This window comes from Oryza glaberrima, chromosome 8 (genome assembly GCF_000147395.1).
Source record: "Oryza glaberrima chromosome 8, OglaRS2, whole genome shotgun sequence".
NCBI classification, from domain to species: domain Eukaryota; kingdom Viridiplantae; phylum Streptophyta; class Magnoliopsida; order Poales; family Poaceae; genus Oryza; species Oryza glaberrima.
Window position 1 is genome coordinate 14,866,742 of NC_068333.1, and position 17,333 is coordinate 14,884,074.

Below are 17,333 nucleotides of genomic sequence, written 5' to 3' on the forward strand. Positions count from 1 at the left end.
TTAACCCGGCTTTCTTGAGCCAGAGCCCTCTGCATGAGTTGACTAACATCAAGAAATTGTTGGCCATCTAGTCTTTCTCTAAGAGGAGCAACTAAACCATTAAAAGCAAGACCAGCTAAATCTCTATCAGTTATATTCAAAGTATAACATCGGTTTCTAACATCTCTAAATCTCTTGATATAATCAATGACAGATTCATTATACTTTTGCTTAACCGATGTCAAATCACATAACCTAAGCTCAGTTTCTCCAGTATAGAAATAATCATGAAATTGTTCTTCTAATTGAGCCCAAGTATGAATAGAATTTACCGGTAAAGAAGTAAACCATGTGAAAGCATTACCGGATAAAGATAGAGAAAACAAGCGCAATTTAAAAGTATCACTATTAGCCTCACCACATTGCGCCAAAAATTGACCTACATGCTCCCATGTGGTCTTACCATCCTCACCACTAAACTTCGCAAATTCGGGAACTCTATAGCTTCGAGAAAACGGCACATTATCATAATAATCAGGATATGGCTTTTTGTAAGTTCTAGCACGATTCCTAATTTCAATTCCGAATTTGTTCCTAATAACATCACTAATCATATCCTCCATGTTATTAGGCCCTTGTTATTTGGTGGTAGATTCGGTGGCCTAATAGGTTGTGTCTGTGGCACAATATGATTATACTGGCCTTGTCTAGTATCGGGAGGATACCCCCTAGAAGCATCATTATAAGCATTAGGAATATGTGGGGGAACTTGGGAATTACTTGTAACAGTAGGCACAGGAGGATCAAATGTTTTAAAGTGATACAAATAACTAGCATTAGTCATCAGATCTATACTCTGTATAGGAACAATTGCGCCGGTCTGACCAGCCCAGGGCCCGGTCTGACCGGCGTCCTGATGTGCGGTCGGACCGGCCTGAGAGCCGGTCTGACCGCCGGGGTAATACCCGGTCGGACCGGCCATCTGGCCGGTCGGACCGACGGCTGTGTCGCGGTCTAACCGGCCGTCAGGCCCGGTCGGATCGGCCGTGAACGCCGTTCCGTCGGTTTTACCACCCGTTTGATCTATAGGAGGTTGATTAGCAGTGGTATAGGCTTTATCCTTTATGTGTAATCATCCATAAGAGAACCGAGCCCATTCCTTAAAAACCCATCAAATTTATCCTTAAACATTACATCTAATCGATCTTTAAAAGTAGCCATAGATGAATCTATTGTAGATGCGATTTGTTGTTGGATAGATTGTGATACCTCGTCATTGCTTACCACGTCGGGAGCGAGCTTGGGATGTGGCCCGGGCTTGATGGTCACGCCTTGACAAGTCCTAGTAGTTGCTCTCATCAACGCTTCCCATGTGAGCTCGTTGATGTACTCCTCCATAGCTTTACGATCTTCTCCTTCGAAGTCATCCAATGTGACCGGCATCACATTAGATGGCTCCACCTCCGTCTTGGATGGCGGCTTCGTCATGGCGAAGTCGAAGTTGAGTTGACGATGAACGGATCTCCTCCCCAGCGGAGTCGCCAAAATCGTGTTGGCAACTTTTTTGACAAATTGACAAGCACGATCGCAGCACCTTAAGCCTTGCGGTGATCCTAGAGTCGCCAACCACCTCGATCTAGCAAAGAGCTAAAGCTAGATGGGTTTTGATAACTAAACCGGCTAGCGGAGCCGATTTCTAGATAACTACCCGTCTCGTGGGCAAAACGGAAGGTTTTCAGGACAAACCTACAAAGGGATGTAGCACTCTCACAGCGGCGGCGGACAGTTTACGGCGCAAACCGACAAAGATGGACAAACTAAGAGAAAACTAAAGCAATATGAAAAACGATTCGATTGATTGATTGTAGATTGGTTTTTTACAATGAACCGGCCATGTCCCTTATATAGGGGTTGGTCTTGCCCTCTACAGGCCCTCCTCCACGTCCAACTCGGGGTAGAAACCAAAGGAAACCCGAAACATGCCTTCCCGAGCAAGGAAACCTCGAGACCCGACGAAACACAGTCGGACTCAGACCTGCCAGTCAGACCGGCCACACACCGCTGGTCTGACCGGCCCTCAACCGGCGGTCTGACCACCCAACACGCGGCGGTCAGACCGGCCCACTCGGAGGAAACCAGTAGACTTCCAAATTTTGGCAATCTTTCCTACTTTTATCGTAGGTGCCAAATTTGGGTGTAAACATTATCTTCGTGTTAAATGCGGTGAACAATTCAAATTCTGCCAAACATCTTGTGTTAAAATGCAGCGAATAATTCAAATTCTGCCAAACACGGAAAAGAAACAATTTTCAGAATATATATTTGAGCAAAGAGTACAATTTTGGAAAATGGAACATGACCTAAATGGGCTGAGTTAAAAGCACAGAACTTGCTAAAATTTTGCAGCTGATCAAGAAACTCGCAGATTTCTTGGATGAAGATAAATATAGACAGCAAAAAGTTTCATACAACAGTAGAGAAGATGATTTTTACAACACAAGTGCATTTGCATCTATATGCTGAACAATTAGATGTTTTATTAAGATTCACCATGTACTAAAAAGAATACAATATTTTGATCCATTGAAATCTATGCCATCCGCACAAATCTCAAAGCAATTCTAATGTTAAGGGCTTGCGTTGTAAATTGGCTTTCCCTATCAGTAAATTGATTTGCCCTAGCAGTGCAGGGACCAAATGAAGAGTGCTGCAGCATCAGCTCACCAGTTCATAATATAGTCAGTAGAAATATGTGTTGTGTTCATAGGTATATTGCCAATAGAAAATGAAATATATCTAATGTTTGCTCGTCATGGTTATATGGCGGGTTTGTGTTCATAGTGGCTTCTAGGCTACAACATGCACCAACAAGTATCCTGAACAATAGGGACAACAAACAACACTATGTGCTCATCTTTCTACAAGTAATGTGCATCCATCATCTAAACATAGGTTTCCTTTTTTTTTCCTGCAAACAGAATGGAGAGAGCCTTTCACAGCTCCTGTTGATGAGAATCTAGGTAGGATCATAAGAACATACTCGACGGCTATGCTTGTCCACACTTCCTTAGGCACGCAAGGCCTTCTTCCTGGTATTCCTGCCTTGTAATCCAGAACTCAGGTGCATCCTGCTAGGACAACAGCCATCAGCAAAGTAATAAAGCAAAATGAGCAGATTCCCATGCGACAATGCACACACAGTAATGCATGACTTCATCGTTTGTGTTCCTTTTCTGTTCACCTCTCTACTTTGTCCCAAGGCTTTTAACCGATAGATATATAACACTGGGAAAAGTATATTACCTTCATGATTCCAGCGAGTACTGCACCACCCAGGTAAACCATGTGTTTTCTCCGTGGCGGATCCTCTATCCGCAAACGCAATTTCTGCACATAGACAGAAGTGAAAATGGCCACATTCCTTACTGAAAAGACAACATTCATTATTGAAAAAGAAAATGTGTTGCACTGGAAAAAAAAACTTGGGAATTTCCTTGTGTTTGATTTCAATAAGCTTATGAAATTTTCAACTGTTGTCAGCTACAAAATAACCACAAAAAAATATTACCTTCAGTCCATCTTTGTTTCCCTTCAGAACCACATCAAGATAGCGATCAAGCATTTCCTTCTCTAGTCTACAAAAATGTTGTAATGTGTTAAGTCATACCCAATATTGAAGCTTATAAAAACGGCTAAACACATACGTTGGTAAGAAATAGAACAGGTAAAAAATCAGAGTGGCATAGACCACCAAAAATGATGTGAGCTTCAATGTAAAAATAGTGTTGTTTGAAACTAATCGTTAATATGTACTGTAGTAAACAAAAGAAGACAGAACGGGATATGTTTGTCAAATCTTACCGACTTGGCAGACCAGGATACATGGTACTTCCCCCACTCAGGACAATATGTTGATAAAGCTGTGAGATGTTATCCAGACATCCAATGAGAGAAGAACACATGATCCAATGCTTATCTAGAAGTACTTCATAACAACTTCAAAAACAATTAATCAAGTATAGAGACTAGCATAACTGGCATTTATTTGTCCCTTCTTGACTTAATTTACATTAACACATACACATGTACTAAATATGAAAAATTATCAACATTTGGAAGTGTGTTCAGCATTTGACAGTAATTCAACTTATGGTGTTTACCTGTGCAAGATCTAATTTAAGACAACAACATAAAAATCATGTATATATGTAAGTGGAATTTTTTTATGCAAAACCATGGCCTTATCAAGTTGCTACCAAATAACGAAACAAAGTAATCCTAAATTATCAAAGATTATCTTATGCACAAATTCACTAGACAAGCCATGTGTAGTTGAATTCAATAGTGTGCCTTCGAAATTTCAGTTGGAGACTACAGAGGTTCTATATCTAACTCATCAATTCATCAACAATGTTACAAATAAATACTTGAAGATAAACAAAAGCAAGTGAAAAGATTGGAGCAACAAAATATAGCATATTGTATGGGTAAGCTGTATACTGTCATCCGGTTGTCGATGTCCATTTCCTGAATGCAACGAAACGCCATATCTGCCATTCCATCACCCTCAACATCTATGAGTTCCTGCTCAACAAATGTTTTATCAATGTTACGTTGGTACTGATCTTAACAGAGAACTGCATGCCTTAATGTATATCAGCAAGCTATGAAGGAATAGTATGAGTACAAGCTTACAGGAGTAAAAAGAGCCTCAGGAGCTTGAAACCGTTCAGTGCCCACTTTGATTACCCTTCCATCTGGAAGCTGATGACAAGAGTTCAGCCAATAATACAAAAAGGGACCAAATAGAAACAAAGCAGGTTAACATACTTACAGTGTAGCTTTTGACAAGGATAGTGGTTTCAAGTCCTAGCTGGTATTCACGCTTGTAATCATAGCTGTACATATTTTCCCTTTTTAATTCTATGAAATGTAACAGCAAGCTATAACGAAAACAATTAAGAACAATAAAGCAACTGACCTTAAATAACATAGCTTCTCTTTTATTTCCCGGACTGTTTCAAAGTCAGCAGATTTGTTCATAGCATACCTTTAAAGCATGAAATTAAGTTGATAAGAAAAACACTGAAGCAAACAATTGCATAAGCCTGTATTTTCAGAGCATCTTTTATCTACAAACATATAAAATGATAAAGAGTATTACCCTCTTCTTGAGAGTAGATCAACAAGATAAGATGTTATGTGCCTTCCAGCTACATTCATTCTTTTTGTAATATGTGGATAAGAGAATCCATCAACTACCGGCACCTGGATCATAATAAACATGACGGGCAAAAGTAAATCTAGATAAAACTTTCTTTCACATTGCAAATTGACAATAGTCAGTATTCAATTGCTTAACTTTTTGTGCTTACTACTTGCTGCACACGTTGGTGATAACCTTACAATGTTAACTGCCTATGTGCGAGAATAACTAAACGGGCACTAGCATACCAGTCATCGAAACTGAAGTACTAACTATGGAGTATAATTTAAATTATCATTTTATTACCATGATCGACATTTTGACCAGAAATCATAGATTATGGTGTTCAATGGTTGTGATTTCTACTAAGCCGACTACAAGGAAACAAGATATGCATATAGTCTTGGTCATACATCTTCACTGGATCAACAAAAAAGAGTAGATCCCCTTAGTTGTTGAGTTGAGGAATACCCATTAGCACAGATAGAAAATTATAAACACGCATCAGATAGATAATTTTTGTAGTTCACCACAAGATTAATAGAAATGGAATCTCTGCATTTCAAATCTTTGTAGATTGTACAATATAGGGAAGATTATTATTATCATACCACATGAGTGACACCATCACCAGAGTCTATGACAAGTCCAGTCAGCAAACCTGGAAAGGATACAAACATAATACATGTTAAGAAAAGAACCAGTACATTTTGTGTTTGTAGGTGTGCAAGCTCATACATGTGTCTGTCTACCCAGGGGGGAAGAGAGAGAGAGAGAGAGAGTACCTTGAGCATATAGCGAAAGAACAGCTTGGACCTGGATGAATACCCCAGCAAAGTTGTATTTCTCAAACATTGTCTCAATCTATTTATCGTAGGATTCAATTTGCTAGTTAGTGATATCTTAAAAAACAAATTTCGTAGTACAGAACAGCCAGATGGGAGAAAACAACCTACCATTTTTTCACGATTTTTCACAGGATTGAGTGGTGGATCTGTCAGTAGAATTTTACACTCAGATGGATCAACCTAAAGAAACAAAATAGAAATACATTGATTTACCTAGAGCTAAGAGATTTCAAGACACATAACGGAGAATGTTGATGAATTATGAGCATATAAATTTAAAAGGGTCTGATGTTAAAGTAATATAAATCATATGAAAAGTCATACTTTCAGCTCACTGTAAAATGCATGATCCCATATATGGCCCATATCATCCCAACTTTGAACAATCCCATTTGTAACAGGATATGATACGTCAAGTTGATGCCTCAAGTCAGCACAAGCCGCTCCAACCACAATATCCTGCGTGAAACACAATCACAATTGTAAGGTGTGTATTGAGAGAGAGAAACAGAATGAGGGAATGCCAGAAACACAAAGATAGAGATTGATTTCAGACCGTCAATTCCTGCTCCTGGAGTGACTCCTCATAACGAAGCAATGGTCGCCCAACAACACAAGGGAACACAGATGTAGGGAAGTTCTCTCCCGCAAATCCACACTTTACATACTGCAACATTAGCCATAAGGTACTGAATTAGAAACTAACAAGATCACCTATGAATATGATATGTTCTGCTGTTGTTTAAGGCTTTAAGCATATCGAACATCAAGCCACAGAAATGATGTGGGAAATACTTACAGAAACTAAGCCAAAGACAACAGCATAATTTCTTTTGGACCGCAAAATATCAAATTAATGTGGTTTATATGAATGAACACGACTTTGACAGCATGAAACTATTCCAGTTCCGCATTTGGAAGGACATTACCTAAAGATTCAACAGAGAACAATAATCTCATCGTATTACATCAATTTTCCCTGCCTATGTGGAGAACAATAATTCCACCATACTAGAGCAATTTCCCCCTTCAATTTCTCGCAATGGGCACACATATCATTTCATCATAGATTAATTACAGCTCAGTAGTAAGCAGCAAAGCTTATTCGGCACAACTGAAAAACCTAGAGCACAGATGTTAATTACTCCCCAACCAAAGCGAGAGAAACAATCCTATCCTATATTCGGGAAATTTCAGAAGGAATCCAAGAAACCGTCCAAGAAGAAGAACCGGGACGGAGTGGGTGCAGATCTAGGTGCAGGAGCGTGGAGGTAGAGAGGGCGGGAGGGAGGTCGCCACGCTGGATCAGGGATCATGCGTGGGGAGGAGGGGGGGGGGCTTACCCCGGTGCCGTTGTCGCACACCACCACGTTCCCGCTGTCCATTCCGCCTCGCCGTCGCCGTCGCCGATCGTCTCCCCGCGCGCGCTTGGGAAGTTGGAAGGGAGAAGGGGAGGAACAGAAGGCGAGAAAGTAGGGGAGGGACGGGGTAGGGAGAGTAGTCACTTTGTCTCACTGACACGTGGAGCCCATTGCCATCGGACCCACGTGTCAGCGACCACGTCTCTCCGACTTTAAGCAAGAGGATTTTGATAGAGTGAGCTAAATACCTCCTTTTAATTTTGTCTTCACAAAATTATCATCCAATAAAGGTGGTTTGTTAACTCCTACCTCCGTCCGTCCCATAATATAAGGAATTTTGACTTTTTGTTTGTAACGTTTGATCACTCGTTTTATTTAAAAAATTTGTGCAAATATAAAAAACAAAGAGTTGTGCTTAAAGTACTGTGGATAATTAAGTAAGTCACAAATAAAATAAATAATAATTCTATTTTTTTAATAAGACGAATAGTCAAACAGTGTAAGCAAAATATCGAAATCCCTTATGTTATGAGACGGAGAGAGTAGATACTTTTATCTACATGATCTGCTAGCATAGCAGGTTAACAATTTCTTTATCTTTTATTTCTTTGCTAGTTGGTAAAGCCTAACAGCCACCTTAATCGTAGCAAACTCCCTGTCGTCGTGCCCGCAAGTTGTCGAACTAGCTCTAACATGAAGAAAGGAGTCAACCCTGACGATGAGGTGGTCGCCTGAGCTCGACGAAGATAAGGTGGGCATCTTGGGACTTGGGTGGCGACGAGCTTGACGTCACATCCAGACCTAGGGAGAGAGCTCCAGTAGCCACCCTATGCCCTCTAGTTCCTCAGCCACCTAGGTCCCTCTTAACAACTATTGTCCTTGGAGACCCATTGTTATTAAAAATACCTCCGTTTCTAAGTGGGGACTCCTCCTGCACCAAACTTCCTCTTGTCGCCTGGCGCGTTATTTGACCTCAACGCTTACCTTGTGCTAGAGCTCCTCCAACAATGAGCGGGCATGATAACAAGGAGACTTCTGTCAACCGGCAGGGTGGCTACCAGTCTACAACGCCTAGCGAGGGTGGCTACAAGATTGAGACGACCAGCATAAAGGGTGTAGTATGGTGAGATGAAGAGGGAGAGAGAGGCACTAATGGGGTGTTTAGAGGGTTGCCAAACCTAATAGTTAAATTTGTCCTCAATTGAAGGGAGGGACACTCACCAAGCTAGTGCTACCGCTAGTCGGGAAGCCGAAGCCAGACTGGTAAAAAACCAACCAGGGACCAAATCCTGAGCTGGTTTGATTTGCTAATACTATTATTTGATTCAATAAATGGAGAATGTAATAATTTTATATGTAGTAGATATAGCAACTAAAAGTATTTATAAAGATTGAGCGAGTATATTAATGTAAGCCTGTATTTTACTTATTCATCTTTTTCTTCTCAAATATTGCTAGACGTCTTCAAATTATATTAGTTATAACTATAGTTCATACAATTCAATAATTTAACCTTATTGTCTAAAATGATGCCATCTTTTCATGACTGGAAAACTTTTATTGTTAAGCTACAGGTTATAAAAACTACTCTCAATTTAATATTTTAATTTAACTTCAAAATACTAAAATAACGATTAGCAACTTTCTATAACTTAAAAAAACCAACGTATTTCGCATATGATACAATTCAATAGTTCAACCTTATTGTCTAAAATGATGCCATCTTTATATGATTGCAAAACTTTTGCTCTTAAGTTCTTAACACGAAAAAAATTAGCTACAGGTTATAAAAACTACTCTCGATTTAATATTTTTTTAATTTAACTTCAAAATACTAAAATAACGATTAGCAATTTTCTGTAACTTAAAAAAACCAACGTATTTCGCATGTGATTACAATTTCGTGTTCATATCAATAATAGTAGCTCGCGAGATGCTCGGTATGTATATACATAGTGCTAAAACGTATAACAGGCAAGCACCAGGTATTTGACAAAGAACATGGCATATGCAGGAAAGTGTAGTTACTTTATACCTGGTATGAAATTGTAATAATATGCTAATTAAATACGTTCGCATGCCATGTTCTTTGTCAACTGAAATTGTAATCATGAGTGCCCTTTGGGTGCTAAAGATCATGAGAAGCAGATGAGTAACTAGCTAATAAAACTCTTGCTCAGAAAAAGATATGCAATACTACTTCCTTGTCAAATGCCATCACCACTAGCACGTTCTGTTCAATCCTGTCAATTCAGCCGTTCCATGGATTCATGAACTCTGATAGTAGGGAAAAAGGGCAATTCGACTGATTACGTTGGAAGATGAACAGAACCGCTCATGTCGTCACCGAGAGTTTACATGGCAAGGCAGTGGGAAAATGTAGTACCCAAGAAAGGGCCCAAATCAATTTATACCAGAGTTGCCAATCAAGTTGTGATAGCGCCACTGGAGGTATCGTCAGGTTTGCCCATGCACTCAGCACTTGTCGACGCCATTGTGCAAAGGGCTCTTCTGCCCCATAAGTTTCCAAATGCCAGCATTGCCGATTTTGGTCCGAGCAAGGATCAGACGTCCAGAGCGGTAGTGCTTGCCGCCTTGCTGGAGAACTGAGGGATTGTTTGTCTGATCCTGGTTACCTTCGCAACCCTTGTTATGGAGGAATTGTTACCGTGGTCGGCAAAGGCTTGTTCGCTGCAATTTGTTGATGCCAAAGAGAGCTTCAGTTCTGTGACAAGGAAGCACAGTTATCTTGGTGTTTATGTGTGCATAAACACTGATAGGAATGAAGAGTCGGAAAGTTGCAAAGTTATGTTAGATGGTTTCAGTATCTCATTTAAAACTAGTTTTGCATTTACGTTACCAAATGAGTGCATACAAAGACTCACCTTGCAATTTTCCGCAGGTCGCAAGCTTACAAAGGTAGTCACGGAAATTTGTCAATACACGCTTCTCTTGCTCTTTGAAAATGTCTACCAGATTCTCTTCTGTGGTTGAGGGGGTTGCATCTGGAGCTTTTGAATCCTGGAAAACTGCATCTTGCTCATCACACATCAGTGCCTGGGTTCCAGGAGACAGAGGCCTCTTGTTACCCTTCTGTATATCAAAAGGGTCGGCTCTTGGCAATTCCAGCCTACCTTCAGCAATAAGAACTTCGTTTGAGCTCTTCTCCAGTGAACACATTTGTTTAGCTGGTTCTTTCTGAATTGCTTCTCTATCATGGTTTGTGGAAGAAAGGCAACTATCTACTCGATTTAACTTTTTTCTCTTGGTGTTTTCCTTCATTCCTGACTCTGAAATATTAGTAACTTTAAGATGAAATATAACATGGTAAGATGCATATTCACAACGTAGTGAGCATCAATACTGCGATGAAATGCCGTACTGCAATCGTTTGGAGATTTCTAGTAGTAAAGATGGGAATTTAATGGTTCAATGGGTATGAACCACGAGTATCTGACATGTAAAATGTTGGTGACGATTATTCAGATATGGATAAAGGATGAATTCAGATATCAAAAGGCAGATAACACATGCCCAAGTTGGCTGGATTTGGTATCAGCGTGATGATCACAAACTAACATGTTTGAACTTAGTAAGAATACACAGGATGAAGCGTGTATGCGTATTAGATTTTTAAGAAGAGTGCAGAACTAAACCAAAATGCAATCACCATAGTTTTGTGATCTACCACTATGCAAATGGCTGTATATTCTGATGGAAGCATTATTCCCCACATATATATTCAACTAAGCATGACAACTGATGCTGATGTAATTGTTAATTACTACATTAGCTGGATACCACAACCACGTCAAATCGTATGGCTACATGATGCCATTTGGTAGAGAAACAAGGAAAAAGAACAAGCACATGTGTCATACTTAACATGATATATGCATTGATATATGTCAAATATGTGGACATGAGGGTTGTGGACGTGCAATTTATCACCAAGTCAACATCCAAGACCATAAAAAGATAAGGAGTTCCAGTGAAGAAATTGTAATTTTGATATTTTCAGATATAAACATTTTTTTTCTTGAGAAAAAAGAGAGAATATAAGCACAGTTTCAATATCCAATTGAGAAATGCTTAGGTATTCCACACAAGAAAAAATAACTTATAGTTTGATATTTATTTCCCACAAGAAAAGAAATCCATCTGGTGTAAACTCCCAACTTAGAGCAAGACTATTCTGGCTCCTTTGCTTGGTTAGAGAAGAGTACATTATCCACCCAAGCCTTGTGGATAGTAAGGGGATAGCTGGAGGCATTTCACCAATATGCTCAACAGGTTATCTAGTAGATCATAATGACAAGAACACTAGATGATTTTACCCCAAAAAATAAAAAATACTAAATGATTAAACATATTATATGTGGTTACAAATAAAGGCTATATTGCCTTCTACATGAAAGTCATTATCATTTCTTTCTGGGGTATTTCGATGACCTGTAATGATATAATTTTCATCTTTTGAAGGTTCAAACATGAATTTTCCATGGTTATGCATAGGGAAAAATTCTGTTATACCAGATATACAAACATGGCTAGATAATCTCAATCTCTGATGGCTATATTGTAATATAACCAGTTGGACCAGTCCCAGTATTTTATTCAATAATATTTGCTCTATCATACTTGATTTGTGCTCTTTTAATGCCTACACAAGAGAGATGGCCAGTTGTCAATTGATGGCTTGGCAATTTCTTCACCCCTACACTCCAGTTGACACTCTTATTAAATTCTCTAAAGGAGCAACAAAGCAATTCCCATCTGAGAAGATCCAACATATTGTTTTGTTCCCAACATTCAGTGGTAAATAAAAATGCATGTAAAATATAGCCAGAGGTTGAATTCCATTGTCATAGAAGAGTATATTGTAGCAACTGTAATATGAATAACTCATCGCTAGTATTGTTTTTTAGAGAGAAAAATACCTAAAAGTGTTGCGCCAGCTTGTCTTGACACTAGAATTAAAAGATTACAGAGCTCATTTACATCTTCTATCTGGATGAAGTCTGCTAAACTTGGCCTTAAAAAATGAAATATATGTTATACAGTAGAATGAAAGAAGTACAACAGAGAAAACCATTATGACCATGAGAAAATTTTCACCTGTAAGTAACTTCATGTGGTACATATTTTACGAGACTTTTAGCATCTTCTCTAGTAACAGAAGAAGTGAGTGAACACGAAAGAGCCTGAAATGGAGCAATAACAAGGAGGCATGTCAACAGAGTTTCAGATTCTGTTTATGCACCCTTGCTAATTGAATGGATTGAGGTTTAGTAAAAAGCCATTTGATTGCTCAGAAGGATTATTTTGTTTTATACACAAAAGCATTATTCTCTAATCAACTATCATCACTTATCCAGATTGCTGCAGTAGATAGCCTTAAATTGTGTTGTACATTAAGTATCAGCCTATCAGGAAGCAGGGCCCGTGACAAATTTGAAAAGTATGCTGCAAAAGAATTACATGTGAAGTGTTGTTGTTAATGGAATGATCGCTCACAGATGCAGCCAATGAAAGACTGGAGTCATTTTCTGCTGCATGGAAAATTATCACAGATTGTCCAACCATCCCACTTGAAGCAGGATTCTGCACATGATGCGCATGAACAGTGTTCTTCTGGGAAATTCTATCTGCATTACTCTTGTAATTCTTGCAACCCGTACATCTGCAGTTCTCTGAACAGAAAACACTAGCTTTGAAGCATTCACAGTATTTCTTCAGACACTCTGTTCTCTTGCATTTACACCCCTTTGTATGTTTACCCACAATATCACCCTCTGCTGCTTTGCTCTGGAATTGAAAGATAGAATGAGTTTCATACACATCATGGAAGCATATGTTATACAAGTACGCAGCTGAACATCTCATTGGTTCTTCATATGAGAAACTTTGCCTTAAATCTTGACATGGGCTTTTTGCACCCAATGACTGGTTAACTGCTAAAATATGACTGCACTCAAACTTAGCCAATCTGATTGAATCATAGGAAAAATACCAAGAAAAACAAAATAAAGTGGTAATAATATCATGACAATAAATTAATTTCTAGCAATGGAAAAGACCTGTAAGTTCTAGATGACCATTACAATGCATTTTGTGTCGCTGTTGCTCTGAACCTCAAAGAATATTCAAAAATAGAATCCAAGGAAACAACATCTAACTGACTTGTAGACATGAAACTTTGTCTAATGACATAACAATGTATGAATTTCAGTCCCTGGAAAATAATATCTGCATCGTTAACTGTGAGAGTTTAGGACACCAAAGAAGTTTCAAAACTTGAGGGTGCCAGTTTCATTTCAGTTTCTTGGTGAAAAAATGTAGCATGCTCTCAGGTATTTTGAACTTCCAAATTGTAAAGTGACGACATGCACGCTTAACTTAAGAGATATGAAATGGCAAGCCTAGTGGTATTTTACAATAATTCATGGGGCGGGGGGGGGGGGGGGGGGGAGGGGGGGAGGGGGGGTTTGGGTCTTAACAGAGAGGGTATATACACATTATACATTTATTTTGGTATGGTGGTACCCACCAGGTTTGGTTAAAAGCCGGTGTTTATACTGTTCACAACCTAGTGTGAAATCGTCCTTTATTATACCTTTTGCTCATGAACAAACTAAACAGGCAAACAATTAACCCAAAAATGATATGGATAACTAAGGCTTATAGGCTAGCTACTAGAGAATTAGAATCTGAACAGAGAAAACATGCCATCTTGCAATAAGATACATCATGCCCTACCTCACAGTTGTGGGCTGTGCTATTCGAAACTTTTGGCATAAAAGCTGCAGGATTCCGTTCCAATGCAACATTGATAGCATCCTGTCTTGCATTCTCATGATTAACATTGTTGCAACAGTTTGTGCAATTGCAACCAATGCAGTATCTGCCTTTTTCAAAGCACTCACAATACCTACAAATTCAGGCAAACCAAAAGACTAGTATGTGTGAATGTGTGATTATGGTTACAAACGAAACCAGGTCATTGGCTCTGGTTATTACTAAAAAAGCCTAGGGCCATTAACCTTGCAAGTGTAAATTCCTCGCAACAAAAAAAAAAGGCTTTGCAGGTAGGAAGGAAATTGATCAATGATGGAAGCATGCAAAAGTTAAATGCAGCATCTCATAATTGCAACAAACCTTCAGAGAAATAGGTTGCAACAACCGTTCAGAGAAACAGGTAGGAAGGGAAAAGAAGAGATAGCTTGCAAAAAACAACTTTCAACCAACATGAAATCCAACTAACGGTTATTAATTTCACACAAGAACATGTATTCTAAACTTTGTGGTTGAAGAGTGTCTACTGACATAATATTTCTAACAAAAATTCTACAAAGCAATAAAAGCAGCGCCAAAGTTCTAAAAAAATAGTAAAAACTTGTTTTATATTTATCAAATAGGAAAAAAATTATATGGAAAAACAATTCTTACACAGCAATTGGAGGAAATTTATTATGGAACCTACAGCTTCAGGCATTTCGAATACTTGCAGCTGCAGTTTGTTTTCCTTGTCAGTGTCACATCTTTTGTTTCAGACCACATTTCGCTAGATGGCTTTTGAGAACTCAGCATCCTGAAGAGACAGAAAAGAAGACAATTTACCTCCTTTAGTAAAGTGCTCCATCCAATTCTTGCTCTAAGAAAAGGTAAACTAGCAAATGGAAAACTCAGTTACGTACCATGTGCTGTTCTCCTAATTTTCTCAATTAATCCAAGAAACTCATATATGCATTAGTGCAAACAATGGCAAACAGTGAATTATAAAACTTTAAAGGTATGCATCATACTATCACAAATATGAAGCTATCAATTTCAATTTCTTCAACAAAGCATTCCATCTCACTATTCCAAGAAATGGAGAACTCACACGTCAATAAAGGTTGCAGGCCTTGGCAACAATGGCCTCTCCATCTTCGGTGAATCTTGCTTCAGCGCTGGGGATACATGTTGCGGTGACCACCGCACCTGCAACTTTGTGGGCTTTTCAACTGGCAATACCTCTAACTTTGGAAAATCTTGTGGCAGCATGGATGAAGACTGCTGCACTTGCAGCTTCTTGGCCGGAGGTGGGCTAGGCAATGACATAGGACGCTTCTGGGCAAATGTTGAAGGGCATATCACTGGAGGCCATAGTGGCAGTGATGAATTTACTTTTGCCAGTGGGAGCTGATAGCAGGGAGGTGTTTGGGGCGGCCCAAGCGCATGCAAGAGCGCTGCCGCGGTAGCAGCGATATCTGCCTTGCCAGCATACGAGGCAGAGGCAAAATCTATCTTCACTGACCCTGGACAAAGCTGTAACGGCTTCTCCATTTCCCACCAGTTCCTAGATCCCACTCTGGTGCCAAATTAAACACCTGATCAGACAAAATCAATCCTCTTCTCCGGGATCATCTAGCACATTACAGATAAAATCAATTGGGAATTTGGGATTGATCAGTACTAAATATTTGGACCTCCAGGCTGAGCAAAATCGATCAAAACTCACATGTAAATAAAACAAAAGAAGAAGCCAGGATGCACATCGGTTTCACAGTCATTTTGATCACTACGAAACAGTGGCGGATCTAACATGGGAAAATGGAGGTTCAGTTGAACTCCCCCGAACATTTTGAGAACAAACTTAAGGCAAATTTGTAGAACAGCAGCTAGGGTTAACGCAAATTCGAGAAGAAAAAAGGGTACGCGGAGAGAGAGAGCTGAGAAAGTGGACGTGCGTAGCCATGGATGGATTCTCACCAGGATACGGCGGAAGCAGCAGGACAACCGACCCGCGCCCCTACTCGCTCGCGGGATGGATGGGGATCGGCGCAGGTGGTGGCGGCGGCGGCGGCGGACGAACTCACGAGGAGTCGGCGTCGCCGCCGAGAGGAAGAAGGGGAAACACCGCCGCACGACTATTTCCTTTTTTTCTTTTTTTAAACACAAATATTCATTTTTTTTTGCTACATTTTACGCAAAATCTAAACCGAGAGCGCTCTAGATTTAGTGTTAAAGAGCAACGCACTCATTCGTGAGAGAAGGTCTGTGCTACTAGTACATGAGAGAAGGTCCTGTGCTACTAGTACAGTTATTATGTGAGAAAAGGTCCAGTTGTTACAAGTGCACACAATGCATTCTATTTTTTTTCTTTTTATAGAATTTTCTCTTAAATTACTTATCCGATCTACAATCTGATTACACTGTTACGTTTGTTGCAATTAAATCTTTACAACAAGATCTTACATGATTATATTACGATGAAAAAATATTTATATTTATAAATTACTTTTATTATGTACGTAAGTTACTTTTATCATATATATAAGTTACTTTTAGATTTGACTAAATTACTCCATTACAATCATAATGCTCTAAGTTGATTATTTTTATTATTGTTTTTAGTTAATTCTATATTCTGTGGACTTTATAAATCTTCTCTACACTTTACTTGTGAATTTACTCTACATAGTTTCTTATTTCAGCTCACTCACAATATAATTATTTCTACTACAGAGAGTTACTCTCCCCTTTTCATAATGTAAGTCATTTTAGCATTGCACATATTTATATAGATGTTAATGAATCTAGGTATAGTTGTAAATTAAAGTTACTTTTCTTTTGTTATAAGTTACTTCTATAATATATTTCTATAATATATGTAAATTACTTTTAAGCTTTATTGAATTTACTTTTTATATGTCTAAGAAGTAACTTAGTGAAATCTAGAAGTAATTTACACATATCATAAAAGTAATTTATGATTTTTCATCAAAATATAATCATGTGAGATCTTGTTGTAAAGATTTAATTGTTATGAACACAACGGTGTAATCGGATTATAAATCGGATGAGTAATTTAAGAGAAACTTCTCTAAGAAAAAAATACATAGATATTAAGTGTGCTAGTAGCTTTTTTTTTTGAAAGAAGGGTGTCTCTCTTTA

The 17,333-nt window shown here is 38.9% G+C and overlaps 2 protein-coding genes across 6 annotated transcripts; both read right to left on the minus strand.

Moving 5' to 3' along the window:
* Positions 1 to 2,734: 2,734 nt before the first annotated feature.
* Positions 2,735 to 7,493, minus strand: LOC127782780 (actin-related protein 2). The gene is made up of 15 exons (XM_052310050.1): positions 7,377 to 7,493; positions 6,590 to 6,700; positions 6,358 to 6,492; positions 6,142 to 6,213; positions 5,971 to 6,049; positions 5,797 to 5,846; positions 5,144 to 5,247; positions 4,961 to 5,029; positions 4,814 to 4,877; positions 4,675 to 4,743; positions 4,480 to 4,563; positions 3,841 to 3,899; positions 3,548 to 3,614; positions 3,283 to 3,366; positions 2,735 to 3,107 (listed from the first exon to the last, which is right to left on the minus strand). Exons 1-15 carry the CDS (start codon positions 7,416 to 7,418, stop codon positions 3,027 to 3,029), a joined length of 1,170 nt encoding a protein of 389 aa, XP_052166010.1. The 5' UTR covers positions 7,419 to 7,493; the 3' UTR covers positions 2,735 to 3,026.
* A 2,077-nt stretch (positions 7,494 to 9,570) lies between these two features.
* Positions 9,571 to 16,323, minus strand: LOC127782577 (protein tesmin/TSO1-like CXC 6). Of its 5 annotated transcripts, none has more exons than XM_052309843.1 (9): positions 16,149 to 16,323; positions 15,280 to 15,747; positions 14,878 to 14,985; positions 14,154 to 14,325; positions 12,912 to 13,202; positions 12,513 to 12,598; positions 12,335 to 12,429; positions 10,280 to 10,699; positions 9,571 to 10,119 (listed from the first exon to the last, which is right to left on the minus strand). In XM_052309843.1, exons 2-9 carry the CDS (start codon positions 15,720 to 15,722, stop codon positions 9,959 to 9,961), a joined length of 1,776 nt encoding a protein of 591 aa, XP_052165803.1. In that variant the 5' UTR covers positions 15,723 to 15,747; positions 16,149 to 16,323; the 3' UTR covers positions 9,571 to 9,958. The 5 variants fall into 5 exon arrangements, with proteins under 5 accessions (XP_052165803.1, XP_052165801.1, XP_052165800.1 ...); XM_052309841.1 differs by having other exon boundaries at positions 12,876 to 13,202; positions 15,280 to 15,766; positions 16,149 to 16,321; XM_052309840.1 differs by having other exon boundaries at positions 12,876 to 13,202; positions 15,280 to 15,803; positions 16,149 to 16,321.
* Between the last annotated feature and the right edge of the window lie 1,010 nt (positions 16,324 to 17,333).